The 27,974-nt window shown below is 31.4% G+C and overlaps 3 protein-coding genes across 3 annotated transcripts in view; 1 reads left to right on the top strand and 2 right to left on the bottom strand.

The window, feature by feature from the left end:
• The window catches only part of LOC134727577 (uncharacterized), a 63,478-nt gene that overhangs the window by 28,021 nt on the left and 7,483 nt on the right, over nt 1-27,974 (top strand). The window contains exons 6-13 of the mRNA XM_063591960.1: nt 15,441-15,529; nt 17,358-17,431; nt 19,979-20,052; nt 20,586-20,669; nt 22,310-22,374; nt 22,969-23,046; nt 23,516-23,576; nt 24,368-24,733. Coding sequence (XP_063448030.1) covers nt 15,441-15,529; nt 17,358-17,431; nt 19,979-20,052; nt 20,586-20,669; nt 22,310-22,374; nt 22,969-23,046; nt 23,516-23,576; nt 24,368-24,733 — 891 coding nt within the window. The remainder of the gene's footprint in view (nt 1-15,440; nt 15,530-17,357; nt 17,432-19,978; nt 20,053-20,585; nt 20,670-22,309; nt 22,375-22,968; nt 23,047-23,515; nt 23,577-24,367; nt 24,734-27,974) is intronic.
• On the bottom strand, nt 794-4,097 carry LOC134727566 (histone H3.v1-like). The gene is made up of 4 exons (XM_063591950.1): nt 3,846-4,097; nt 3,024-3,203; nt 2,639-2,820; nt 794-1,949 (listed from the first exon to the last, which is right to left on the bottom strand). Exons 1-3 carry the CDS (start codon nt 4,074-4,076, stop codon nt 2,650-2,652), a joined length of 582 nt encoding a protein of 193 aa, XP_063448020.1. The 5' UTR covers nt 4,077-4,097; the 3' UTR covers nt 794-1,949; nt 2,639-2,649.
• Nucleotides 5,799-7,671, bottom strand: LOC134727557 (uncharacterized). Its single transcript, XM_063591940.1, has 2 exons — nt 6,733-7,671; nt 5,799-6,549 (listed from the first exon to the last, which is right to left on the bottom strand). Exons 1-2 carry the CDS (start codon nt 7,054-7,056, stop codon nt 6,433-6,435), a joined length of 441 nt encoding a protein of 146 aa, XP_063448010.1. The 5' UTR covers nt 7,057-7,671; the 3' UTR covers nt 5,799-6,432.

Raw genomic sequence — 27,974 nt, 5'->3', positions numbered from 1 at the left:
TTGGACAATGGGGAATAACACCTTCAAACACGATGAAAATATTACAAATAAATTTTAGATTAAAATATAAGAGACATATTCTTTGGTAAATTAAACACAATTATGAAAATGGGGAATTACACCTTCAAACGCACCAGTGAAATACATTGTGCAATGGGGAAAAAGACCTTCAAACACGATGAAAATATTACAAATAAATTTCTTAAATTTTAGATTAAAATATATGAGACATATTCTTTGGTAAATTAAACACGTGAAAATCGCATGTTTAATATTTTCCTTAAAATATCGGAAAAGTTCTCCCTATTGAACGAAAGTCCGAGTGAATTTAAAACAGACCCTGGGACGTTCTTTAAATGAATGAATATCTCTTCAGATGTGAAATGGCTGCATTCCCTTATCATTTTATTTAATTGATATCTTTGATCAAAAATTTCCTCGGCAGCATTAAACACATCTAATTCGGCAAATCCAGGATTTAAAACAAATTGAAAGTCTGCATAATCCATAAAAATAATTAAAATTGGTGAGGGAATTTTACAAAAAAAATCTCTCATTTGAATATCACATTTTGTTGTTAATTTATTATAAATACATGCAACAGATAAAGTTTGGTGAAGGTTGTGAAAAGTGGACTATCACCATATGATGACAAGAGACACTTGCTGGATGATAATGTGCATTCGCTAGCATATTTTCATAGAAAATTAAAAGAAAAACATTAATACAATTGTAAATTGAAAAAAAAATCCATATCCATAATAAATTCAAGAAAAAGAAAACACACTGTACAATAATTATATAATATTTTATTTCATGTAAATAAATATATGATTTTATAATAAAATATATCAACATATTTAAGTTTTATCCGTTTGCTATCAACCTGGGGAAGTGAAATACATAGGGCAATGGGGAGTAGCATGGTAAAATGGCGACTTTAACTTAAAAACCCCAATGAAAATACATAACTTTAAAACCCAAATGGACCTTCAAACAAACTTCAAACATAATGACAATAGGACAATGGGGAATAACACCTTCAAACATTAAGGCAATAGGACAATGGGGAATAACACCTTCAAACATAGGACAATGTGAAATAACACCTTCGAACATTAGAACAATGGGGAATAGCACCTTCAAACATTAGAACAATGGGGAATAACACCTTCAAACATTATGTCAATGGGGAATAACACCTTCAAATGGGGAATAACACCTTCAAACACACCAGTGAAATACATTGGACAATGGGGAATAACACCTTCAAACACGATGAAAATATTACAAATAAATTTTAGATTAAAATATAAGAGACATATTCTTTGGTAAATTAAACACAATTATGAAAATGGGGAATTACACCTTCAAACGCACCAGTGAAATACATTGTGCAATGGGGAAAAAGACCTTCAAACACGATGAAAATATTACAAATAAATTTCTTAAATTTTAGATTAAAATATATGAGACATATTCTTTGGTAAATTAAACACGTGAAAATCGCATGTTTAATATTTTCCTTAAAATATCGGAAAAGTTCTCCCTATTGAACGAAAGTCCGAGTGAATTTAAAACAGACCCTGGGACGTTCTTTAAATGAATGAATATCTCTTCAGATGTGAAATGGCTGCATTCCCTTATCATTTTATTTAATTGATATCTTTGATCAAAAATTTCCTCGGCAGCATTAAACACATCTAATTCGGCAAATCCAGGATTTAAAACAAATTGAAAGTCTGCATAATCCATAAAAATAATTAAAATTGGTGAGGGAATTTTACAAAAAAAATCTCTCATTTGAATATCACATTTTGTTGTTAATTTATTATAAATACATGCAACAGATAAAGTTCTTAATGAAGGTGGAGCTGACCGCTTTCGTTTTTCACTCAGTGTCTTTTTTTCTACTTCTTCTCCCATTGTCCTTTTTCTGTTCTGATTGGCTAAAAGAAATAAATAAGATACATAAACTCTAGTAAAATAGTTTTCACATCATAAATCTACAGATACATGCATGAAAACAAATGAACAAAGTGCGACACCTGTATTAAGAAATTGGATTTCATAATGGAGATTTCTAAAATAAATGAAAAGGATGAATTGAGTAGTGCAAATGTGGAAGAATATTCACTTAAAATGACAGATGAGCATGATTACAATTTTATCAATATGGATACAGCTGAAATCAGTGACCAGTTTCCACAACTGCACAGGCTTGGTGCAAAGATGAAAATTGTCGGATTGTTATTCTGTTCGATAACTCTAGCAGTTATATTAATAAATGGGCCATTAAACAGTGAAAATGATCCTCCATTCATATCTGATGATGTTAAACGAAACAGTAGCGGAAACGATTTATTTTGTAATAAAATGGACACTTTTGCTTTATCTGAAGATATTTTTGTAAATACATGTATATTGAATAGTGAACTGTTTGTATTATTGAGAAATGATCCTCTTAGAAATGAGATCGCTTTAAATCAAAGGCAATGGTTTTATCTTAAAGCGAGTATTTCACATATTGATAAATCAATCTTTGATTGGAAAAATGTTGCTAAGTTATGAATGATTTCTATCCTAACTATTGTATATAAGAACATATTAGAAACAGAATAAAAATTTGATCACTTACTGGTGTTATCTTCACTCGCCATCTTCAACTGCTTCAGAAAGTATGAATCCAGCTCCAGCTGTTTTCTTTTTCTTCTTTAGCCCCTTGAACGGGCCAGATTCTGCTGCAACAATCACCTTTCTGACGTCCGACTCTGACACTCCCGCCTCCTCATCGCTATCGCTGATAGCAATCACCTTTCTCTAAAATAAGAATATCATAATATAGAAAATCATCTTAAAATTTTAAAGTTATTTCAATGTTTTCAATTTTTTTTTTTTTTTTTTTTTTTTTTTTCTTTTTATGGTACATTTAATTGGATAATTACTTTAAATTCATAAACTTGAAAATTATAACTACTTATTTTGATTTACATAGAAAAAAAAAAAAAAAAAAGTTGTTTTACCTTTCTTTTCAAAGTAACTTTTTTTACTTCTTCTTCTTCTACTTCTTCTTCTTCTTCTTCTTCTTCTTCTTCTTCTTCTTCTTCTTCTTCTTCTTCTTCTTCTTCTTCTTCTTCTTCTTCTTCTTCTTCTTCTTCCTCTTCAACAACTATAACCTTCTTTTTCCTGCTAGGTTTTTGCAGCTAAAAAAATTAATATATAATAAAAACAATTGAACGTGTAAGAAATCATATAAATCAACGTTTGCTGTGGGAAAGAAATTCGTATTTATTAGCGGTTGAGAAATTTACCTAGAAACAAAAATGTTGAAATATCTGCAACTGAACGTTTATCAAAACATTTTTTACTTGCTATCAATAACTTTGAAAATTAATACTAACAGTGGTGAAATCAACCCAGAAACAAGTGAAATATCTGCAGCTGAACGCAAGCCGCTTGTAAATACTCTCTATCAATAACTTACTTTTAACTAAAACGTTTGTTGTATATTAAACCTATAAAGTATATATTTATGTTCAATTATTTGCTGTTGAAGGATAATTAGAACGTTTATCATATAGTTTTTACTCGCTTTCAATAACTTTGAAAATTATGTGTACTTACTAGCAGTAGTGAAATTTACGAAAAAACATATAAGGTGAAACATCTGCAGCTGGTGCTTTTATTAAACACTCGCAATATCTTACTTTAAAATAATTTTGTAGATCGCTCCTATTTCTTAGAGAATAAAATATATATCACGCTCAACTATTTGCTGCTGAACGATAATAATTTAGCTATATGTTCATGTAAATATTTACTGCTAAATATTAGAAATCACTAACCTGTTTTTTTATTTCTGCCTCAGCTTTTAAAAGAACTGGCTTCAGATTGCATAGCTCTTTAAACTCATCAGTCCCAAGAGTTATGCTTCTGCTACTTGTTAAACTGCCTATGTGGATATAAACATATCCCTTGTACGGTGTAACCGCAATGTTCTTCTTTCTTCCAAAATTCAACTCAGCCCGCTCTACTTCTCCACCAAATCCCCTCATGTACTCAACCTGGTTCATCATTTTTATCGCTTTATGATAGAATTGAGTGTACCGCGTTAATAAACCGGATTTTGATGGTTATTTTTTACATCTCATTACTATTTTTTCTCTCTATATATAATTTTTCCTTCATTAAAACAAAACCTATTTTCTTTTCTTTTCTTTGGATCATATTTTCAATGGTAAATCGAGTTGGATTTTGACGATTATTTTTACATCTCATTACTATCTCCTTTTTTTTCTCTCTCTCTCTCGCTCTAATTTTTTTCATCGTTAAAACACCTTTTTTCTTTTCTTTGGATCATAGTTTCAATGGTGAATCCTATCTCCTTTTTCTCTCTCTCTATTTTTTCCTTCGTTAGAACATAAGCGACTTTTTTCTTTTCTTTGGATCATCTTTTCTTTGGATCATATTTTCAATGGTGGATCATATCTCCTTTTTCTCTCTCTCTCTATTTTTCCCCCTACATGCTACTTTTTTCTTTTCTTTTCTTTGGATCGTAGTTAATTGTTTTGCTCATGACTTTTTTGCAGCTAGCTAATTTTTCCCATGTGTAAATATTTCATTTGATAAGATTTGAGATTGAAGCTTGTGGATTACCATCTTTTATAATTAATAGTTGATAAAAATGTTTTAAGCAAAGTTTTTGTTTTGCAAATTTCTAGATATGCTCTTTTCTTTTCTTTGGATCATTGTAAATGGTGAATCTTGTTTTGTTCATGACTTTTTTTTCAGCTAGCTTCTTTTTTCCTGTGTAAATATTTCATTTTCTTGACAAGATTTGAGATTGAAGCTTGTGGTTTGACCTCTTTGAAGAGTTGTCTCATCAGCAATTAAACCATATTTCTTTTATAATTAATAAATTTAAAGTAGATAAAAATTAATTAAGCAAAGTTTTTGTTTGCAAATTTCTAGATGATATACAAATGGTGTCAACTGGTAATCATCCACATTGATTGGGGTAGCAATGCAGTGGGAAAAGTTTAAGAAAAGTCTAATTTATTAACACATATCAAATACAAATACTTTATTCCATGAAACAACATAGTAAGTTTCAAAACAAATCAAGTTTTCTGCACTATTTATATAACAATTGTAAATAATATAAACAAGAGAACTATCAAATGAAATTTGGTTATAAAAAACTTACATCATTTGTAATGCACCATTTTTTTCACATAAAACATGTTATAGAAAGCACCATGACAGCGGTTACAAATCAAGAATTTTTATATATTTATCTCTAGGTTTAACTTAATCATATAGCACTATAAAAAGTAATAAAAACAAAAGAAAAAAAGTTTAAGCAAACACAATATGATAAAATATGCGATAATATGTTGTAATTAAATTTGGATGCTGTAAATTCTCATATGAAAAAATTCCAAAGATGAAAATGATGATAAAGTAAACATAAAAACAAAAAGTTCTCCAAACATTATATACATATATATATTATTTACATATATACAATAATACCAATCATATTTGTTTTTTAATTTAATTTATTTCTATTACAAAACTAAACATATGTAAATGGAAAACTAAAAAGAATAATTTAATGAAAGGAATAGATTAATAATGAACTTTAATACCAGAGAAAGTAGATTATTTAATGAAAAGAATAGATTTATAATGAAATTTATGGTTTGAATGAGCATGAAACATATAAACTAAGGTGAATTTATAAAAATAAACTACATGTATACTACTATTTACAATATAATAAAATGAGAGTAGAGAAATGCGAGTATAATCAAAATCTTTTCTTTAATTAAAATAAAGTGTAACTAATCCAAATAAATCAAATGAAAGAAAATTGAAAAGTTTTGGTGATATAATTTTTCATAATATAAGTAGATTTGTAGAATACATCCTCATCAGTGATTATTAAAATTTAGATAACAGTGTATAAATAAGTTTATAAAATTTAGAAAAAAGATTATAAAATTTAGAAAAAAAAAAATAAAAAAAATATAAAATTTAGAAAAAAAATTTAAAAAATTTCATAAAATTTAAAAGTTTAGAAAATTAATCATAGGTTAGTCTCTGTGGCCGAATAGATATCCTGTTTGATCTTCTCAATATTCTTGGTGGTTGTTGTTGTGCTGGGGCTACTCGTCTGTTATTTTCACGTGGTGGAAAAAAATAATTTATAATTTCTTGAAGCCTTTCATAAATTGCGATGAGGATATATTCTACAAATTAAAAAGTAGTAAATACAGAGATAGATATTAACTTAAACAGTTTTTTTTGGTGTATTAACAAAATCTGCAATTTCTATTTCGGATAGTGAATCTGCATCGACATTGAAGGAGAATTGGTGTTGGCGGAAATTGGTTTTTGCAGTTCTCTTCTTTTTGCAGGACGTTTTAATTAAAAAAATATCAGATAAATGCTTACCAGTTGTTTATCAGTGGTGCCGATTGACAATGTGGATCCTGGTGTTACTCTTGTTGCTGCTGTTGTTGTTGTAGAAGCTATGACTCCATTCTGTAAAAAAAAAAATATACATAATGTAAGAAATGTTTTACACAATAAAATTAATAAATAATATATAAGATCTGCTCATAGTTTAGGTTGTTTCTAGTCACTTTACATATAGAGACAATACTACGTGATTACTTTAAAGCTCTTATTATTCTGTTATTCTTTTCTAATTTCCTATATACTTACATCACAATGTATACCATTAACAATTGTTATTGTTTCTGGTGCTGCTAAAACATTGCTGCATTTAGAATTTCCTTGTTTGATCTCAATTGAATGCAGGTCTCTATTATTTGCAAGGTCCAATTGTCCGGCAACAAAAAATCTTTCGAATACGACTTTCTTTACATCTAGTCGGATTCTGGTGTTGTAGAGCCCTGCTCCAGTCCATCTGCAATGGAGAGTATCCCCCTCCACTGTGCATACATCTCTCAATTCATGCGAGCATGAAACAGCTGACATTGTGAAACAAATGATGATGAATATAAACATGGTGTTGATGGGTGACATTTTGCAAATATTTTGAGGAATTAAATACCCGGATGAGAAATAAAAACAATAGTCTAATTAGGGAATGAATTAGGGGTAATTAATTCCGTGATATATGGTTGGGATAAGAGTGGTAGATGGATAAGGTTTAATTAATGTTTGAGTATGGATTGTTTTAATAAATAATAATAATAGTTTTTACAATATACGCTAGGGTTAGGGTTAATTAATATATTTTCAATTCTTATTCATTTTTTGTTACAAATGAAACTTAAAAGTTTTATAAAATTTCTTCTCTCAACGCGAAGTCATTTAATCTTCTATTTTTTCAGTTTTACTTTTAACTTCTTTATCCAAAATATTAACAATTTAAATTGTCTATATGTTAAATGCGATGGAAAATAAATCAAAACATTCTTTTATAAGTGAAAAAACAAAATTTTCATTTAATATTATACAACAGTTATATTATGTAATTTTCTTGACGTCTGCAAAATTCAACGTGTGAAAAAATCAAAACAGTCTTTTATATTTCTACAAATTTTAAAATCCAATATTTTGATATTATTCAACAAATATATTATACAATTTTGCTAGCGGGAACAAATTTTTGTCAACGTGGCAAAAATATTTGCTGCTGCCACACAATATATACTACTACATACCATGGGGAATACCTGTAATAAAGGGTAGACCAGGATCTCGAGACCAGGATGAAGTTCGGTAAACTTTTTATACGGGTTTTACATTTTTTCTATTTTGGCGGATGAAGACAATGCTATTCCCAAGTCACCCTTAAGTGTCCATAAAATCAGCAACACTCATACATATATACCTTCTTTCCAATCTTTTAAAACAAATAAAAGAAAGGATAAGACAAAATGATACACATTCTCAAACGACTATTTTATCGGTAATAATACTTAAAGGGTCTTGTCTTGTTGGAGTTGACAGAATATCAAATAACGCGATTGGGAAACGCAGAATAAAGGACAAAAAATATAGCATATACGAAAAAAATATAAAGAATAGAAAATAAAAGGATGATCAAATAGAGAATAATGAGCAAAATTATAATATTAGAATAGAAAAAATGTTTTAAAAATTAAAAGAATACAAAATCGATGGACCATCCATCCGGACCATTATAATTTTGTAGTTGTCCATTTTTAACATATTATTTTATTTGAAAGATATAAAATGACCATACATTAATAACCTCTATGAAATGACACAGATTCAAATAATTTGCAACCTTCGATTTGTTTAATTTATGTTAGCAAACAAGTGCCGCATATCTACATGTATCAGAAGTTGTAAAATAATTAATACTAATTACAACAAACGCGGCTTAAAAGCCTTATCAATTTTATGTAATGCACGCGTACGTTGACTGTAGGCACCCTAGTGTTACCACATGCCGAGAAGTCTTCAAATGGAAACACAAGATAATTAATGACAAGACGTAGGACACTTAAACTGGACCCCTGTTGTGTTCACTTATCGCTACACTGACGGTGCGAAGCTATAGATGGAACGGCGGACCAGTTTATATGACACTGATCTGTAATTTTGTATAATATGATCACTTGGTATTTCTCTCTATGTACATTCAACGAAGATGACAGACAGTGGACATCAACAGGAGGAAAGACAAGTTAAACATAGACGGGATAGTTTTCCAGTTTCGTTTATGAAACATTCATCACAGTTCAAGAAATTGGAGGTTAGTTTTGCTCAGTTTACTAGAGGTGGGGTGAGGGGTGGGGGTCAAGGATACTAGGGTCCCGTCATGGATACCCGACATATATGCTCAATGCATACTAGACAATATAAACAAGTACAATTTGGAATAAAAAATTTATGGAACTCCAAAACTGATTATGATAACGATAATCATATCATTAAAGAAAGAGGTGTATCATGAAGCAAAGCTTAATGCTATAACTAAATTTGACTATATTACTCTGACAATTTGTTTTATCACAAAGATAAATCTATATACTACAAGTGTGGACACAGATCAGTGTGGATAGTATGTTTGGGTTTTTGACAGTGTTTTGTATGACAAAACAAATTCTTTGTTATCTCCATTGGTTTCTATATTATTAAGTATGTTGCATAATATGACAACTAACCTGAGCATTAGCAGAGTTGTTTATTTTACATTTAGTTTTTTTTAATTTTCAAGACAGTCATAAAAGAGCTCGAGACACTAATTGCATCCTTTACCAAATGATTATGTCAGATAGAGTATGTTCCACATTCTTGAGTTTGGATACATTTTGAAGCTAGTAGAAGAGGAACACATAACAAGTTAATTTTTTCATGATGTGTTTTTTTTTATATTGGAGATGGTATCTGAAAACATGCGAACATAAGTTTGAACGTAAAATTATTAGATAAATATTATTTATTACCTTAAGTTTAATTATTATGATATTAATAATGTTTCTAATTGGTAATCTCATTATTATTTCCTACTGGTGAAAGTTGAAGTAATCTTTAAACATTTAAAAAATTAAAAAGTTAACTTTCTTTACGCTAAGTCTTAGAACAGCTGTTTGGACACACTAGCTATGAAATTGTTGCATAGAAGATGGAAAATGTACCTATTATTTTAGCAAAAAGTGAAAGATACCCATGGGCGGGACCAATCATTTTTAAAAGAGGGATCTGAACATTTGTTCCAATTTAAAACCAATGATCGTAAAAAAAAGGTGTTCAAAGCACTGAACCATAACTGGATCCGCCACTGAATCCAAAAGATATTTATACTCATAAGTCTATGAAAAAATAACACACCATTGCGAAAAACGAATAAACGAGCAAGAGATTATTTTATGTAAAAAAAACAGTTTTGAAAATTTTCATAAGTACCTAAGGAACTGTACTCACACTCTTATGGAATCTGTTTGGCACACATAATAATTGACAAAAAGTCTGCATCTTCATGGATAACATGACCATTTCAGTCAAAATATAATACGCTGTTCTTTATAAGTCACCAGACACTTCTATCAAAATGAATTTGTTTAAAGAAACACAAAAGTTTAAAAGGCAGATAAAATGGCAGAAGTTACTACAACCACAGAGAACATTAGGGACGGATATATTTTGAGGAAAATATTTAGAGGTAATTTAAAAGATTAAACTTTTAACTGGCTAGAAAGAAGTATCTCAGAATGCTGAAATTAAGAATCATAATTGTTTTTGAAAAGTGTTCTTTCTTATCTCATTGCAAAAGGTTTTGAAAGTGCTGTTTTAAATATAATTCTTATTATGACAATTGAAGTTCGGTCGGAATAGTTATTAGTGAATTAAAAGTCATTATTTTAAGAATGCGTGCAAAGAACCGGTTACTCTATGAAAAGGAATATATTATGAATTTTAGAGCGAGGGCCTGATATGTGATGTGCAGTTGTACAATCATTTGCACATCTTATTTATACGGCGATGAGATCTGGCTGCTCCTCCAGTCCTTGTACATCTCTCTGGAACATTTGCTTACTTTACAAGTTACAGTTCGTTTTTGATAAGGTTAGTGTAAGATGTTGCAAGACTTTAACCATCCTGAGTTATGCCCATTTATAAACATAAAAATAGCTGGATGTTTCGCTTCTGTTCTGTAACTTAAGTTTGCCTCAAGCAAATGTAAAAAAATCGTATATACAATGCATATTACCATAAAACACAGATCAAGATTTAAATTGAGTGGCCTAACTTCTACCGTTCTTGAGTTAAGGTCATTTATAAAGATACAAAATGCTGAATTTTTCGTTTCCGTCCATTAACTTTTAATTATTTTGCCTCAACCGAATGTTAAAATCACAAAACAGTCTTAATTACTTGAATCCTGTACATGTATCTCAATGTGGAAGTTGACACGTGCATATTTACGAGCAGGATCATTTGTAGCCCATAGACACATTTTCCATTTTGTTTTGTATGAACAGCATTTTTTTATTTGATCTTTCAGATAGCTTTGGTTGAACGGAATAATGGAAACATGTATTTGGGAATTTAACATTTACAAAGATGATTGTTCGAAAAGTTCAGAAGAGTTTGAAGATGAATAATTCCAACTACAGATCTGTATGTCACTAAAAGATCAGATTACTTAACGATTAGTACCAGCTGAATTATAACGAAGCTTCAAGTTGTCTCTCGTGTGAAAAGAAAACAACCCCAAATTATTCTAACAGATGACCAGTGACAAAACATTGAACAAAAATGTTCAGGATTATATTATAAGCAAACAAAAACGACTTAGATGTATATTTGAACTGTTTGTATGCCATCACATGATAACAAAAGAAGGTTTCCTGGTTAATGGACAATTACAAGGTTAAGTTTGGATTTCCATCGTACACTGTTTTTACAGTATGTATAAAGAAATGCTGTGGTGATTGGCTGTCAATTTATTTTTTGAAGTTACTATGATTAAGGAATATTGATGTTAGCCGTGATTATGTATGTCATTTTCTATTTTAAGACTTTTATATTGTTTTTAAATGGGTAGTGATGGTTGCAAATTCAATAGGTCATTTACATTGAGATTATGACCATTATGACATCTTAAAGGATTTTTTTTAAAAAGAGGGGGTAGGTGAAAAGATTATTTTTGAGGGGGGGGGGGGTAATTTTCACTCATTACAGATTTCAGAAATTGAAAATGAAATTTCAAAAATCATTTTGCCAAACAAAAGAGGGGCAAGGGTATATTTTTTTCTGGAGTGAGGGTTCAAATAGCAACAGCATAGTGTTCTGCACAAATGCATAAAAAAGAGGTAAATTTATTTATTTTAATTTTTTTTTTTGGGGGGGGGGCAATTCACAACAGCATAGTGTTTTGCACAAAAGCAAAAAATTAAATATTATTCAAATGATATAAAAGATTCTAAGTTCTTTGGCTACCGTTAATCTGTGTCAGAAACCTATATTGCATCAAATAATTAATTACAATCCAAATTCAGACCTGTATCATGCACGAAAATTGTGTCCATATTTGTCCCAACTGCTTAGACGGCGTGCAAAAAGCTGAGTCCACAAACGCAGTATAATGGAAATAATTAGCTACGATGTCGTGGATCCTTTTCAGAAAACAGCGTCAAAACGTTATTTCTTTAGATTGTAACATAATAGCTGGACATTTAAAAAATTCAAGTGTTCAGTCTGGACCATCCAATCATTCAAATGTTGCAGATTTTATTAAACCTCTGGTTTTCCACATTTCGAATACCAAGTTATTTTGAAAATCAAAAGATAGCAATCACATATTTTTCTTACCGATTCTTCCATTTTGATTATTCGTCCTTTCAAATTACTACTTCTTACAAATCATTCCAAGCATATCTACTATGGTCGTTTTTGATATTTTTGCGGGAAATTTCATATAATGTCAGTCTGAATCTATACAATTCTATTTTACGAAAATGTGGGATACAGTGTTAAATTTGTATAAGTTTTAGGTCAAAAACTCTATTTTATGCTAATTTAATGTTACAAGTTATACCGATTTTTTGACGTTTTCTATATGTCCGTTTAATGCTTTATAGATTAAATATTAATTTGCCTTACTAGTAATGTGGATTCTTATGACATGCATTCATCATTTAATCATGAAAAACAAATCTTCTTAAAAAAATATTAAAATTACATATACATATAATATGCTTAAAGCTTTTAAAAAAGCGCATTTTACAGTTGCCATCAACTTTGTGCACACCGTCTTTAAAGGAGTTGACCTCTGCAGTCGTATCCAGTTTCGTTTGGCAAAGCAATTTATTGTATCAGTTTGTCTGTAATAAATAAGACCGTTGGAATTTTCTTTTAAATTATTTTAATTTTGTATCATGTAATACTTTTAAGATTATTTTTATATAGAACAAAATTCATATGGATGTAGAATAAATTTATTCTGTGTCTCAGCCTCACCATACAGATAACTTTACTTCGAAATAGATTTATTTTATATATTATTATACAAGACAAAAATCACATGGAACATAGAATAAATTTATTCTGTGTCACAGCCTCACCATACAGATTACTTTATTTCAAAACAATTTTATTTTATATATTATTATACAAGACAACAATCACATTGAACATAGAATAAATTTATTCTGTGTCTCAACCTCACCTTACAGATTACTTTCTTACTTTACTTTCAGAATAAATTTATTTTATATATTATTATACAAGACAAAAATCACATTGAACATAGAATAAATTTATTCTGTGTCTCAACCTCACCATACAGATTACTTTACTTTTAAAATAAATTTATTTTATATATTATTATAATCATAAATGACATTAAATGTAGAATAAATTTATTCTGTATCACAGCCTCACTATACAGATTACTGGACTTTTAAAATAAATTTATTTTAAATATTGTTATAATCATAAATGACATTAAATGTAGAATAAATTTATTCTATGATTTTCTCGAACTGATGATAGATACCAAGGCTCTTTATAATGAATTTATTTTATAAATGATTATATACAGAAAGCATCATGCATTTAGAATAAATTTATTCTAAGTTGCATCATTTACGGAGAGTTGAATGAAAATGGACAGTAAAGTGTAGAATACAGTATAAATTTATTTTGAAATGTATCAAATAAATACTAATTTTACAAAATTGTCTTTGTTTTTCATGATTTTTTCTCAAATACAAGGGTTATAGAATAAATCTATTACGTTCTGATCCTATTTTGGCCTCTAATTGCACTTGTCAGAAATTAGAGAGAAAAAAGAGGAAAATTGGTTTTTTCCTTTTTTATTCTGCTCTCTGTTTACTATAGTATTTTGCTTGTTATATCTCTTATTTCATTTTGTACTAATCGTGATGTCATCTGTTTCGATGAAATGTCCGTTATCTTTAAATTCATTTTCATTCTCACAAATGTGAAATGAGAAAATAATTGGTATTCTTCACTAATCAAACCATTAAAAACTGATTCAAGGATGAACATTTTAGAAATTCTTGAACTGATAAAAAAATATATATGATAAAAGTATTCTGTTACTTTTCTGGCAAGGACGCATGCTTTCGAATATAAGAATACTTATTTTAATAGTTACTTAACAAAAACAACACAAATTAACGCATGATTTGTCAAAGGCTATAGGCTTTGATATTTAGAATACTTTATTAAAGGTCAAATATAAGAATAGGGCTCTTCACGGTTAGTTCGGCCATATTGGATAGGGGGCAGATTTTTTGGAAGAAGGTGGAAATAGTATGAAAGTGTGGGAAATCCTATGTGTGTTTCAAAGCAACAGCTCTATTTTAATGATGTTTTCCCGTATTTTTCACACCATTTTTAACTCTATTATGAAAATCTGCCCCCTATCCAATATGGCCGAACTAACCGTGAAGAGCCCTATTAGAGTTGAGTCTAGTGACTTATTGAGTCTTTGAGCTAGATCACGTATGTCCCAACCGTCTATGGGATTTGAATCAATGAATACTTATTTGTAACATTGTACATGGCATGCTTTTGTTTTGTCAAGCCCTTTCCAATTGATCTTTACAGTTTGTTCTTATGTTGTGCTTTTACCCCACTGTCCTGTATTAAGGTTGCGTTGCAAGCCCCAAAAAAACGTTAAACATTTCTGCCATATTTTGTACTTTATGAGCCTGTTCAAAGTCAGGATCTTGAAGTTCTGTGGTTTTGATATGTTGATGTTGCATACATTTGTTTTTCTCTTTTGCATTGTTTTGTCATCTCGGGACCTTTTATAGGTGGCTTTGCGGTATGCATTTTGCCTTTTGTTGAAGATGACCTGTATATGTTCTCATCCTGGTCATTTGGTCTTCAACAGAAGTGATAATGAGAATTATGCAGTTCAGTTGTCTATTTTGATTAGGAATACTATTCAATACTATACAGTTATATGGTTTCTAAATTCATAATGGTAATTAAAATCTCATTCTTTTAAGGAAAATATTATTCTTTTTGTGTCATTAGATGATGGAGGTGTATAAAGTGTGGGCGTTTATTATCAAATAGATATTTATGAATTGACTTTGTTAAAACGTGGACAGCTCGCAATGGGCTAAGAATTGATGGGATAAACACGTATTTATAGGTCAGTGTTTCCTGGGGAGAAAAACACATTAACGAGATAAAAATTAAAGCATGTAAGCAGGCATTTATCACAAAATCGACAAAAAATAAGCATAATATCAACGACCGAATAATAGTGATTTTATTCAAATTTTAAAAGAAGGATTGACTTTTGACACGTTTCCATTACAATCTAGACATCATCTTTGAAAAGAGCGACAATTTGATTTTAGTTTCGGAAATACATATTTCATGTTATATGTTATAATAATTAATAAATGTCAAAATGCTAAGATAATTTTCTTGTTGACTTTCAGGCTACGATAGCACTACGTAATGTGAAAACAATAGCGGATTATCCCCTACATATTCAGCAACAATTTGCTATGTACGGTTTCTATGAAAAGTGAGTTAAAATATAGATAACCATTATATCTCCTCTTTACTTGAACAGTACACCTACAGTTATCTTATTTTGTTTCAATCGCAACAAGTATGCATTTGTAATCATCAGACCACATTACACATGTACGTATTTATTTGTGACCATCTAACCAGAATAAGTATCACTTTGTGATCATCTAAGTAAACCACAATAAGTATTTATTTGTGATCATCTAACCACAATAACTATTTAAAAGTATTCATGTGTAATCATGTACCCACAATGAACATTTATTTATGAGCAGCTAACCACAATAAGTATTTATTTGTGATCAATGAGAGATATGTAGAAAATACCGACTAATCTCGTTTAGATTACCTTACCCGGTATTTGGCACAACTTTTGGGAATTTTGGATCCTCAATGCTCTTCATCCTAGGTCCGAGACCACAATTATTTAGAACATAAATGGAAATAAAAAAATCCCACCTGCGCTTTCTCAAAGAAACTTTTACAGTGTGTTGTACTACTTTTGGGACAAATTACATCAAAATTTGTAGATAACTTCATCGGCTCTAACTCAAAATATGGACAATTTTATGAAATCTTTTGACAGCTTCCGAAATGCTAATTTCAAACCTTTTTCAGCTGGACCAAATCACTACTTTCCTTTAAAATTCTGGACCCACATTTTTTTACAGTGTAATTTCAACCGCCCCCCTTACTTGCAATTTGAGACATTACAAATGGAGAAATAAATTTGGAAGGGGTATACAAATTAATGGCAAGTAACCCACTGTCATTACTAGGGACTATATTTGTACGAAAATCAAGGGACGACAATTGTGGTCTCGGACCAGTACTTTTTTGGCTTTATAAATATTTTGATATGAGCGTCACTGATGAGTATTATGTAGACGAAACGCGTGTCTGGCGTGCTAAATTATAATCCTGGTACCTTTGATAACTATTTGATGCTCTTCTCAACGCATTCGGTATTCAAGAGCTTGAAGCTGCTACTCAGATTGTATAACTTCTGAGCAGAAGTTTTGATAAACCAGGGATATCTCAAAGAACGTCTCGTCTTTTTTTCTAAAAAAAATGTTCATCGGAATATACCAACAACTTTTTTTATCATCTTCACAAATAATACACGACGGCCTTGCAGTAAATACTCTAGGTTCCGACGTTAAATAACGTGTTATATGATTCTTTCATTTGTCTTTAAAAATTATTACTTTTTCTGCTTAATCTATATTAAATAAAGTTCATTTGACGTTGCTCGGTACTTATACATCCCGTTATTGCGGAATTGTGCATGGTCAGGTAAATTTTTGTATTCTTGTCTTCGTTTTTGCTTATGTGATTTGTCTAATTGCCTTTTTTGTTTTTCTTTGTTGATGTATTTGTATGTTTTATAGTGATAAAGATTAAAACACAATGTTGGTCACTGTATCCTCATTTTTTTAATATGTATTATATCCGGATTTTATTTCACACATTGTTGTCAATGTAATGGAATTTCAAGCGAATGTCATAAAAATGAAAGGTTTAGCTAGCAATAAAACCATGTTTAATCCACCATTTCCCACATAAGAAAATGCCAGTATAAAGTCAGGTATATAACAGTTGTTATTCATTCATTTGGTGCTTTCGAGCTTTTGAATTTGTCATTGATAAGGGACTTTCCATTTTGAATATTTCTCGGAGTTCAAATCAGTTCGATATTTTTGTTATTTTTTTGTTATTTTTTTAAAGGAGTCAAGTTTGTAACAAAATGTATAAAAAACAATACTCATCGTGAATGTGTGCTTACTTTTTAATGTGAAGATTTTTGTTTTGTTTTATAGTTATGAACCAAAACGAGTTATTGTTAAGGAAGGTCGGCCATCAGAAAATTACTATATCCTCATCTACGGTCAAGGTAAGTTCTAGGGTTGAAATATAATTGGCCAATCTTGTTATTTAGCTATAAGGGACGACATCAAAAGATCGATGTAGGATAAAAAAAAAATTCAAATAGTTTGGGGGTGGGGGGATTAACATTGCTGCAAGTTTTTTCAATCCAAAATCGATTTTACATATATCCAAATTGGTCAATCAATTGTTCCCAAGTTAAGTTTAGAGGTGGAGGGTGGGGGTCAGTGAAAAAAAACTATGTGAATTAAGTTTTTAATCCTGCATTGAACTTTTGAGTTGTAAGTTTTGTTTTAACGTGCAGTTTTTATTTTAGATATTTAACATATTTTAAGTATAGTATTGTTATATCTGTTTTGGTAAGGTTTACAAAATTAATGTACATAACAAAATCAAAACGACGGCGGATCTCGTTTTTAAAAAAGTATTGATAACTATATAAGTAAATGAGTAAAAGTGCGTTTTTGCTCTCACGTTCTAATATGAACATTTCCTTTTTATATTAAATTTCCATGATAAATGTATTCCTCTAATCCAGTGTATAGAATGAACTTTGTTGATTGTTGGTGATTTCATCATGTCCAGTGGCATATATTTCAAGAATGCTAAGGACGATTTAGAATAAATTAACATTAAATGCAATAGGCAGACCCTGTATTAGACGCTGACCGAGATCAAAGTTGTCGAAATTTGCAGTTGCAAAATTATATCGGATAAGGACAGATATTTTGCATCGTAACATTGCTCTTACGGACCCCATCAAAGAGCTGATTCAATAGTTTGTACTCTCTTTACACGGGGCATCGAAATTAACGTCCCCAATATGACCGGACGTAGCTGCGTACTTGAACATCCAACACAGCCAAACTGATGCCACATTGTGACGAGGGTTTTACTGCCAGTCAGAAAAAAATCAAAAGTGACTATATTTTGTCTCCTAATCTTCTTAAGGAGGTATTATATGAGTGCAACAATTTTGTTACTTGTTTAGAATTCTATTAATGTATATTTAAATATCTCACATTTGGTATACCGGGTGTCTATATCCACGGCTTATCCTTGCGTTTTGGTCCGATGTCAAATGAGTTTTACAAAATTGTCATTTAAAATGTGTGTGTACTATCAAGGACTTATCCAACTCGTCTAAACATCAACCCAACAATGTTAGATCTGTAAATTTGCTTTTGCAAATAAGGACTTATCTATATACGTCCCTGGTACTATGAAGCTAAATGAAGGAGAGTACTTTCGGACGCACCAAGTTTCTAACGTGTTATTTTCATATTGTACAATATTCTGTAAACTTGGATACTTTGTCGTCCGTAAAGGATAGTTCTGTCAATTTTTCAACTTCTTATCTTCCTATTCTAGAAAGATTAAAATACATGAAGAATTATTATGCATTACAAGACGGTTGTAGATAAAAAAAAAATAACATTTTAATTTTTGTGGTAACATGAATAGGTTTCTATCAGATTGTTGATATTAAATCTAATTATAATGATTATTGGTATGATCATTCATGAAAATGATATTTGAATAAGATTTAAGGATAAAAACCATCGTCATCATTTAGTCGATGAGAATCATCAATTCTGTTGTACTGATTGTATTAGATTGCTTTTTGAGATAATTTTTTATTTTACTTTTAAATTTTTATATAAAAGTACACTTTGTGTTATTAGAGAAAAATGCAAAATGTATTTATCTTATCCTTTAAGGTGTTAGACCTTGGTTCAGGGAGATAACTCTTTAAATCAGTTATGCGTTTGTAAAAGTCAAGTTTCATCAACGTATTTTAAGCATTTACCTGAAACAGATTGAAAATAATCTATGTAACATAGAAGCTTAGAATATATTTATGAAAATGGTTGACACAAACGTACTGATGATATTAAGAGTTATTTCCCTTAACCTAGGTCTACCTCCTTAAAGCAGTTGATCTGTCCTGGCATTGATTGTTCAGGGCGTCAGTTGGATTTGACGATTGCAAATAGCCTTTTTTTTTAGATTTCGCTACGCATTGCAAGTAAAACTTCATTTGAAACCGTCAATTCTGAAGTTGACGCCGGTGCCGCCTCCAAAACAATAATAAAATTGATAATGGAAATGGGGAATTTGTCAAAGAGACAACAACCCGACCACAGAACAGACAACAGCAGAAGGTCACCAACAGGTATTCAATGCAGCGAGAAATTTCCGAGCCTGTAGGCGTCCTTCACCGGGCCCCTAAACAAATATATATACTTGTTCAGTGATAATTAACGCCATACTAAACTCTAAATTGTACACAAAAAACTAAAATTAAAAATAATGCAAGACTAACAAAGGCTAGAGGCTCCTGACTTGAGACAGGCGCAAAAATATGGAGGCGTTAAACATGTTTATGTGATCTCAACCCTCCCCCTATACCTCTAGCCAATGTAGAAAAGTAAAAGTTGTTATTAGGTAGCTGATGTTTAGTGTGTTTTTCGTTTTTGACAGACATTTTTTTTTAAAGCATGAGTATGATTTAAGTCTTTGAAATCTGTTGACCTTATGACACTTTTTTCAGTCATGTTTGCCAAAACAGACGAAGGGAACATGGCTAAAAGACTAGGTTCATTGTATAGAGGTTATTACTTTGGTGTAAGTATAATACTAATATATGTTTTCTTCTATACTGTTTTATACAAAACGTTTTGGAGATATTGTCGTCAAATTGCAAAGAATACACGTTATTTATATGAATGAAAAACATTTTTTTTGTAGTACGATTTCCTTTAGAGAAACGGATATGGAATATCTCACTACAATACCTATAAAAGCTCAATGAAATGCTTGTATTACACAAGTGATAAATTGGTGAATTTCACTACATGAATTTAACTACATTTAGGTTTTCTTTGAATAGTATAGAATATGATTGATATTTTAAAATACCTGAAAATACGACATTTTGAAATGTGGTTTTCACAACTAACGACAAAAGACTTTGTTTGTTAGTCGTTAAAAACCCAATATATTTTAGCAAAAATGGTACAAGCTTTCACTAAAACATGTTAACATTAGCCTATATTTGTCTTTACCCCCTTTTTAATGGTCACGTTTCAATATGTCAATGTCATTTCTTCAATATTATCTTGACACTTTTATATAACTGGTTAACCATTTAATTACAGGAATTAGGTATATATAACGGAACCGCTAGACAGTCCTCAATTATAACCGAAGAGTATACCGAATTATTACGTGTCTCTGATATAGTAAGTTCTATTTTTCTGCTGCAACACATATTAAGTTTCAAATAAAATAAGGTTGTCACAATATTGTCAAAAAATGTCTAGCTATTTTACAGGAAGTTATGAATCTAAAATTAAGAAGATGCTTTATGTAGCATCTATGGACTGTGTCCTTTATTTAAATATATCAATTTGATTAGCGTTCGTTCAACTAGCTTCGTGTTTATTAGAACGCAACACTTTTACTGAGTATCACTACGGCAGATTCAATGGGATCTGTGTTCTCGATAGCAATTGAACAGTATTGTTTTTGCTAGCGTATGGAACAGATTTCATCTGCTGTTCCGATTGACATTGATACTACAAAAAAATAAAATCACAAAAATACTGAACTTAGAGGAAAATCTAATCGGAAAGTCCATAATCACATGGCAAAATCAAATATATAACAAAACACATAAAAAAACCAATGGACAAGAACTGTTACATTTCTGACTTGGTACAGGCATTTTGAAATGTAGAAAATGGTGGATTAAACCTGGTTTTATAGCGCTAACCCTCTCACTTTGATTACAGTCTAGTCAAATTCCGTTATAATTGTAATGATGCGTGAACTAAACATACATAATAAATAAAATAGTCAAAATAGTGTAACAACTTAAAAGGAACAATTTAATAGAACACAAAAACATCTTTGTACAAACAAATTCATAGACTACAAGGCATTTTACAATCGTGATCAGGAGATGGTTTCCGGGTTACCGATTGTATCTGCAGTACCGATAGCCCGTTACTGGTTGACTGTATAGAACAAACTCAAATTCACGAAGGCCATTTTGACAAACTTTTCTTTGTCACAGAACAAAATATAAGGTCAAAAACTTGTCGTTTACATCACAAACACTTACATATATATACATACAATTTGGAAATTAGTATGGCGTTCATTATCACTGGACTAATATATATTAATTAGGGGCCAGCTGAAGTACGCCTCCGGGTGCGGGAATTTCTCGCTACATTGAAAACCTGTTGGTGACCTTCTGCTGTTGTTTTTTATTTGGTCGGGTTGTTGTCTCTTTGACACATTCCCCATTTCCATTCTCAATTTTATATATAAAATATGATCGTTAAACAAACTACAGCAAAGAAATACCAATGATTCTGTAATTTTGTATGTTATGTTTGATACGTTGTAATACATGTCATCCCATATTTTTATATTGTATTTTTTTTTACCAACACAAATATAATGCTCTGCTTTACAATCTACAGATGAAATAATGACGATAACAATGATTATAATAATAAATTAGTCATTCTTGTCCTTTAACTACTGTTAATTCAGAAATTATTGCGATGTTTTTATGATCTTTTATTACTCCGTAAAATGCGTCAGATTTATAATCGCAATAATTTTAACTTGAATTTTAACTTATTTATATCAATTAAACAGGATTTTTCTCAATATCGAATAAATTCAAATCGCATATTAGTCTAAAATGACAAAATCCCATAGTAAACGCACGCAATAATTTCTGAATTTACAGTATCCGTGGTCTCATCGTTATGAAATAATAATCAAAGCTGTGACATAAAATAATGTTGGATACAAAGAGTGTGCTTTATATTTCTAGGATAATTCTAAAGCTGTTTCATTTTAGGATTTCAAAAGGATCTTTATGGGTGGCGATGTTTCTAGAAACCCGGAAGGAGATAATTTTCTTACGTAAGATATAATCTTATGCAGCATTTATCACTTTCTCATTTTGTTTTGAAATATATTGTAGTAGGCTTTAATGGATTTCTGTATACAATATAGAAGTCAAATAAGAAAACGTTTTGGTATTGTTTTTGTAAATGCCCCCAAAAAAAGTACACAACAAAAACTCCGAGGAAAATTCAAAACGAATTTATCCAAAGGCAAAATAAAAACTAAACACATCAAACGAATGAGTTACTGTTACAACTGTCATATTCATGACTTGGTATAGGCATTTTTTTATGCATACAACATTGGATTAAATCTGGTTTTATAACTAGCTAAACATCTCGCTTGTATGAAGGTATTTCTGTATACAATACGTCTGTTTTCATTTACATGATCATTTATGAGCATTCCAGGCCAACGAGGATGAATTCCATCGTTTTAATTTATAGAACAGTATTGAACTTCCTCCGCCTCTCACCACTAAAAATTGAGTTTCATGTTAGGGAAAATTCGATAAGAAAAGTACTTGATAAACTTTTACTCTATATACGCATTGATACTTTTTTAATATATAGTTTTTGCTCTCAATTTGAAATTATTTACTCTTTCCAGACATGTTATTAGTCTAAAAGGATGGCCGTTACACGTGTTAAAAGGAAATAATAAAGCCATAATGACAAGCTACTTTCAGTAAGTAACAGTACATTTATTAATGGAACGAGTTATTCTCTGAAATTACTACATTATTATGGTTAAAATGAGAACTTCATTAAATGTCTGTCATTATTGAAAAAAAAAAAAATAACAAACTTTCTATCTTCGTATTTATAATAGTTAAGTAATAAGATTTTATCTTCACTAAAGATTCAAACTTTGCTGAAATTTCTATTCTAGACAAAACCCGCCTCTGGCGTACACAATTCTTAAGCTTTTTATCTATGATGCGTTTTATATCATGTGGTCGTTATAAAATAACGTTTTTTGTGTTTTTCTTTTACATCCATAATGCAGTGTAGGACAACAATTTTCGATCGCGATTAAGGCTATACTGTTCATTTAATTTTTTTGTTATATTTATGAGGAATTATATCTACTCCCCATCTATAGTAATTCTTCTGAAGGTTACGTAATATTAAGTCTGCATTGCTTTCCTTTTCAGACGAGAAGCAATAATGACACGTGATAGTAATTTATCCGAATGGATTTTTATTGTAAAGTCGGTAGGTATAAATAGTGAGGGGCATTATGGTCTACGATATAAATTTAATAATTCACTGAAATCCCTATAATCTATTTGATATACTAGTATGAATTTTCAAAAATCCTTGATTTTAGTTTCGCGGGATTGATTTGACTCCAAGAGTAGTGCATAATGTATAGAAAATTTTACAAATGTCAGGATTTTCAAGTGCACATGAAAGTAAAATAACAATTACATATGTGTTCAGTTGCGTCCTCTCTTAAACAAAAAAAATGCAAATATGCATACAAATTAAGACTATAATGTTTAAGTATCGTAATTCGATTAGATCTACTTGATAATCATCTCTTGCTATGAAAATATAAAATAATAAAAATACAGAACTCCGGCCGCCTTTGGAAGTTAAACTTAACCAAAACATCACATTCGATAAAATACAGATCATATGACTTAACTGGTATTTCAATATTCAAATAACTGTATCATAATAATGTTAACGAAACTTATCGACATTCACTTGCTTACGCTTAAAAGGAATCTTTTTGAAAATTTCGCTACAACTCATTTGAACCAATGCCCATTTTATTTAAAAAAAACTTTGTTTAAAACTAAAAACACCAGCTTTGTTTGCAGCAGTTGGAACCTGATAATAGTTAATAGTTTTGTAAATACATTTTTGTTTAAAAAATGCACGTATCTAGTTGTTGATTTTAGTTAGCATGCTAATGAGAGGTAAGACAGATATTATTCTACTCCACCTCTGCCACTTGCATTTTTCTATAACAGTTACACTTGTTTCTCTTATTGTAGGGATCAATACGAGTAATGAAGAAATTGGTCAAAACCAAATCCAATACCAGTAAGAGAACAGGAATGCACAAGAAAGTTGCACATACGGATGGCTATTCTGCATTCCAGGCCAACGAGGATGAATTCCAACGTTTTAATTTATATAATAGTATTGAACTTCCTCCGCCTCTAACCACTAAAAACAGCACAAACAATAATATTGTTACAGGTCATAGAGAATCATCACTTACGTTGCCGTTGATGCTAAAGTTACAACGAGCATGTAGACCTCATACTGCACAAGCTGACTATAAGTCAAAAGGACAGTCTATAAGAAAACTTTCATTGTCATGGTCAACTGGTTATGAACGACATATTACATCAAAGGTACAAGTATGTTAAACATTTTAATAACAAAAATACTAAACTAAAAGTGAAATTCTCTTATCATATGACAAATTCAAAAGCTCATACACATCAAACGAATACAACATCTGAAATATTCCTTAAATTTATAGACAAGCTACAACGTTACTGAGGCTTCATTGGACGAGTGGTCTTGTTAGTTCATCTTCTGTATCACTAGTCAGTCAACACTGAGGTTGTTAGTTCATCTTCTGTATCACTAGTCAGTCATAACTGAGGTTGTTACTTCATCTTCTGTATCACTAGTCAGTCAGCACTGAGGTTGTTAGTTCATCTTCCGTATCACTAGTCAGTCAACACTGAGGTTGTTAGTTCATCTTCCGTATCACTAGTCTGTCAACACTGAGGTTGTTAGTTCATCTTCTGTATCACTAGTCAGCCAACACTGAGGTTGTTAGTTCATCTTCTGTATCATTAGTCTGTCAACACTGAGGTTGTTAGTTCATCTTCTGTATCATTAGTCTGTCAACACTGAGGTTGTTAGTTCATCTTCTGTATCACTAGTCAGTTAACACTGATGTTGTTAGTTCATCTTCTGTATCACTAGTCTGTCAACACCGAGGTTGTTAGTTCATCTTCTGTATCACTAGTCTGTCAACACTGAGGTTGTTAGTTCATCTTCTGTATCACTAGTCAGTCAACACTGAGGTTGTTAGTTCATCTTCTGTATCACTAGTCTGTCAACACTGAGGTTGTTAGTTCATCTTCTGTATCACTTGTCAGTCAACACTGAGGTTGTTAGTTCATCTTCTGTATCACTAGTCAGTCAACACTGAGGTTGTTAGTTCATCTTCTGTATCACTAGTCAGTCAACACTGAGGTTGTTAGTTCATCTTCTGTATCACTAGTCTGTCAACACTGAGGTTGTTAGTTCATCTTCTGTATCACTAGTCTGTCAACACTGAGGTTGTTAGTTCATCTTCTGTATCACTAGTCAGTCAACACTGAGGTTGTTAGTTCATCTTCTGTATCACTAGTCAGTTAACACTGAGGTTGTTAGTTCATCTTCTGTATCCTTAGTCTGTCAACACTGAGGTTGTTAGTTCATCTTCTGTATCACTAGTCTGTCAACACTGAGGTTGTTAGTTCATCTTCTGTATCACTAGTCAGTCAACACTGAGGTTGTTAGTTCATCTTCTGTATCACTAGTCAGTCAACACTGAGGTTGTTAGTTCATCTTCTGTATCACTAGTCTGTCAACACTGAGGTTGTTAGTTCATCTTCTGTATCACTAGTCAGTCAACACTGAGGTTGTTAGTTCATCTTCTGTATCCTTAGTCTGTCAACACTGAGGTTGTTAGTTCATCTTCTGTATCACTAGTCAGTTAACACTGAGGTTGTTAGTTCATCTTCTGTATCCTTAGTCTGTCAACACTGAGGTTGTTAGTTCCTCTTCTGTATCACTAGTCAGTTAACACTGAGGTTGTTAGTTCATCTTCTGTATCACTAATCTGTCAACACCGAGGTTGTTAGTTCATCTTCTGTATCACTAGTCTGTCAACACTGAGGTTGTTAGTTCATCTTCTGTATCACTAGTCAGTTCACACTGAGGTTGTTAGTTCATCTTCTGTATCACTAGTCTGTCAACACCGAGGTTGTTAGTTCATCTTCTGTATCACTAGTCAGTCAACACTGAGGTTGTTAGTTCATCTTCTGTATCACTAGTCTGTCAACACTGAGGTTGTTAGTTCATCTTCTGTATCACTAGTCTGTCAACACTGAGGTTGTTAGTTCATCTTCTGTATCACTAGTCAGTTATCACTGAGGTTGTTAGTTCATCTTCTGTATCACTAGTCTGTCAACACTGAGGTTGTTAGTTCATCTTCTGTATCACTAGTCTGTCAACACTGAGGTTGTTAGTTCATCTTCTGTATCACTAGTCAGTTAACACCGAGGTTGTTAGTTCATCTTCTGTATCACTAGTCTGTCAACACTGAGGTTGTTGGTTCATCTTCTGTATCACTAGTCAGTTAACACTGAGGTTGTTAGTTCATCTTCTGTATCACTAATCTGTCAACACCGAGGTTGTTAGTTCATCTTCTGTATCACTAGTCTGTCAACACTGAGGTTGTTAGTTCATCTTCTGTATCACTAGTCTGTCAACACTGAGGTTGTTAGTTCATCTTCTGTATCACTAGTCAGTTAACACTGAGGTTGTTAGTTCATCTTCTGTATCACTAGTCTGTCAACACTGAGGTTGTTAGTTCATCTTCTGTATCACTAGTCAGTTAACACTGAGGTTGTTAGTTCATCTTCTGTATCACTAGTCAGTCAACACTGAGGTTGTTAGTTCATCTTCTGTATCACTAGTCAGTTAACACTGAGGTTGTTAGTTCATCTTCTGTATCCTTAGTCTGTCAACACTGAGGTTGTTAGTTCATCTTCTGTATCACTAGTCTGTCAACACTGAGGTTGTTAGTTCATCTTCTGTATCACTAGTCAGTCAACACTGAGGTTGTTAGTTCATCTTCTGTATCACTAGTCAGTCAACACTGAGGTTGTTAGTTCATCTTCTGTATCACTAGTCTGTCAACACTGAGGTTGTTAGTTCATCTTCTGTATCACTAGTCAGTCAACACTGAGGTTGTTAGTTCATCTTCTGTATCCTTAGTCTGTCAACACTGAGGTTGTTAGTTCATCTTCTGTATCACTAGTCAGTTAACACTGAGGTTGTTAGTTCATCTTCTGTATCCTTAGTCTGTCAACACTGAGGTTGTTAGTTCCTCTTCTGTATCACTAGTCAGTTAACACTGAGGTTGTTAGTTCATCTTCTGTATCACTAATCTGTCAACACCGAGGTTGTTAGTTCATCTTCTGTATCACTAGTCTGTCAACACTGAGGTTGTTAGTTCATCTTCTGTATCACTAGTCAGTTCACACTGAGGTTGTTAGTTCATCTTCTGTATCACTAGTCTGTCAACACCGAGGTTGTTAGTTCATCTTCTGTATCACTAGTCAGTCAACACTGAGGTTGTTAGTTCATCTTCTGTATCACTAGTCTGTCAACACTGAGGTTGTTAGTTCATCTTCTGTATCACTAGTCTGTCAACACTGAGGTTGTTAGTTCATCTTCTGTATCACTAGTCAGTTATCACTGAGGTTGTTAGTTCATCTTCTGTATCACTAGTCTGTCAACACTGAGGTTGTTAGTTCATCTTCTGTATCACTAGTCTGTCAACACTGAGGTTGTTAGTTCATCTTC

The sequence above is a fragment of the Mytilus trossulus genome, chromosome 1 (genome assembly GCF_036588685.1).
Source record: "Mytilus trossulus isolate FHL-02 chromosome 1, PNRI_Mtr1.1.1.hap1, whole genome shotgun sequence".
Lineage (NCBI taxonomy): Eukaryota > Metazoa > Mollusca > Bivalvia > Mytilida > Mytilidae > Mytilus > Mytilus trossulus.
Note: the sequence above shows the minus strand (reverse complement) of the source record. Positions and strands in the feature narration are given on the sequence as shown.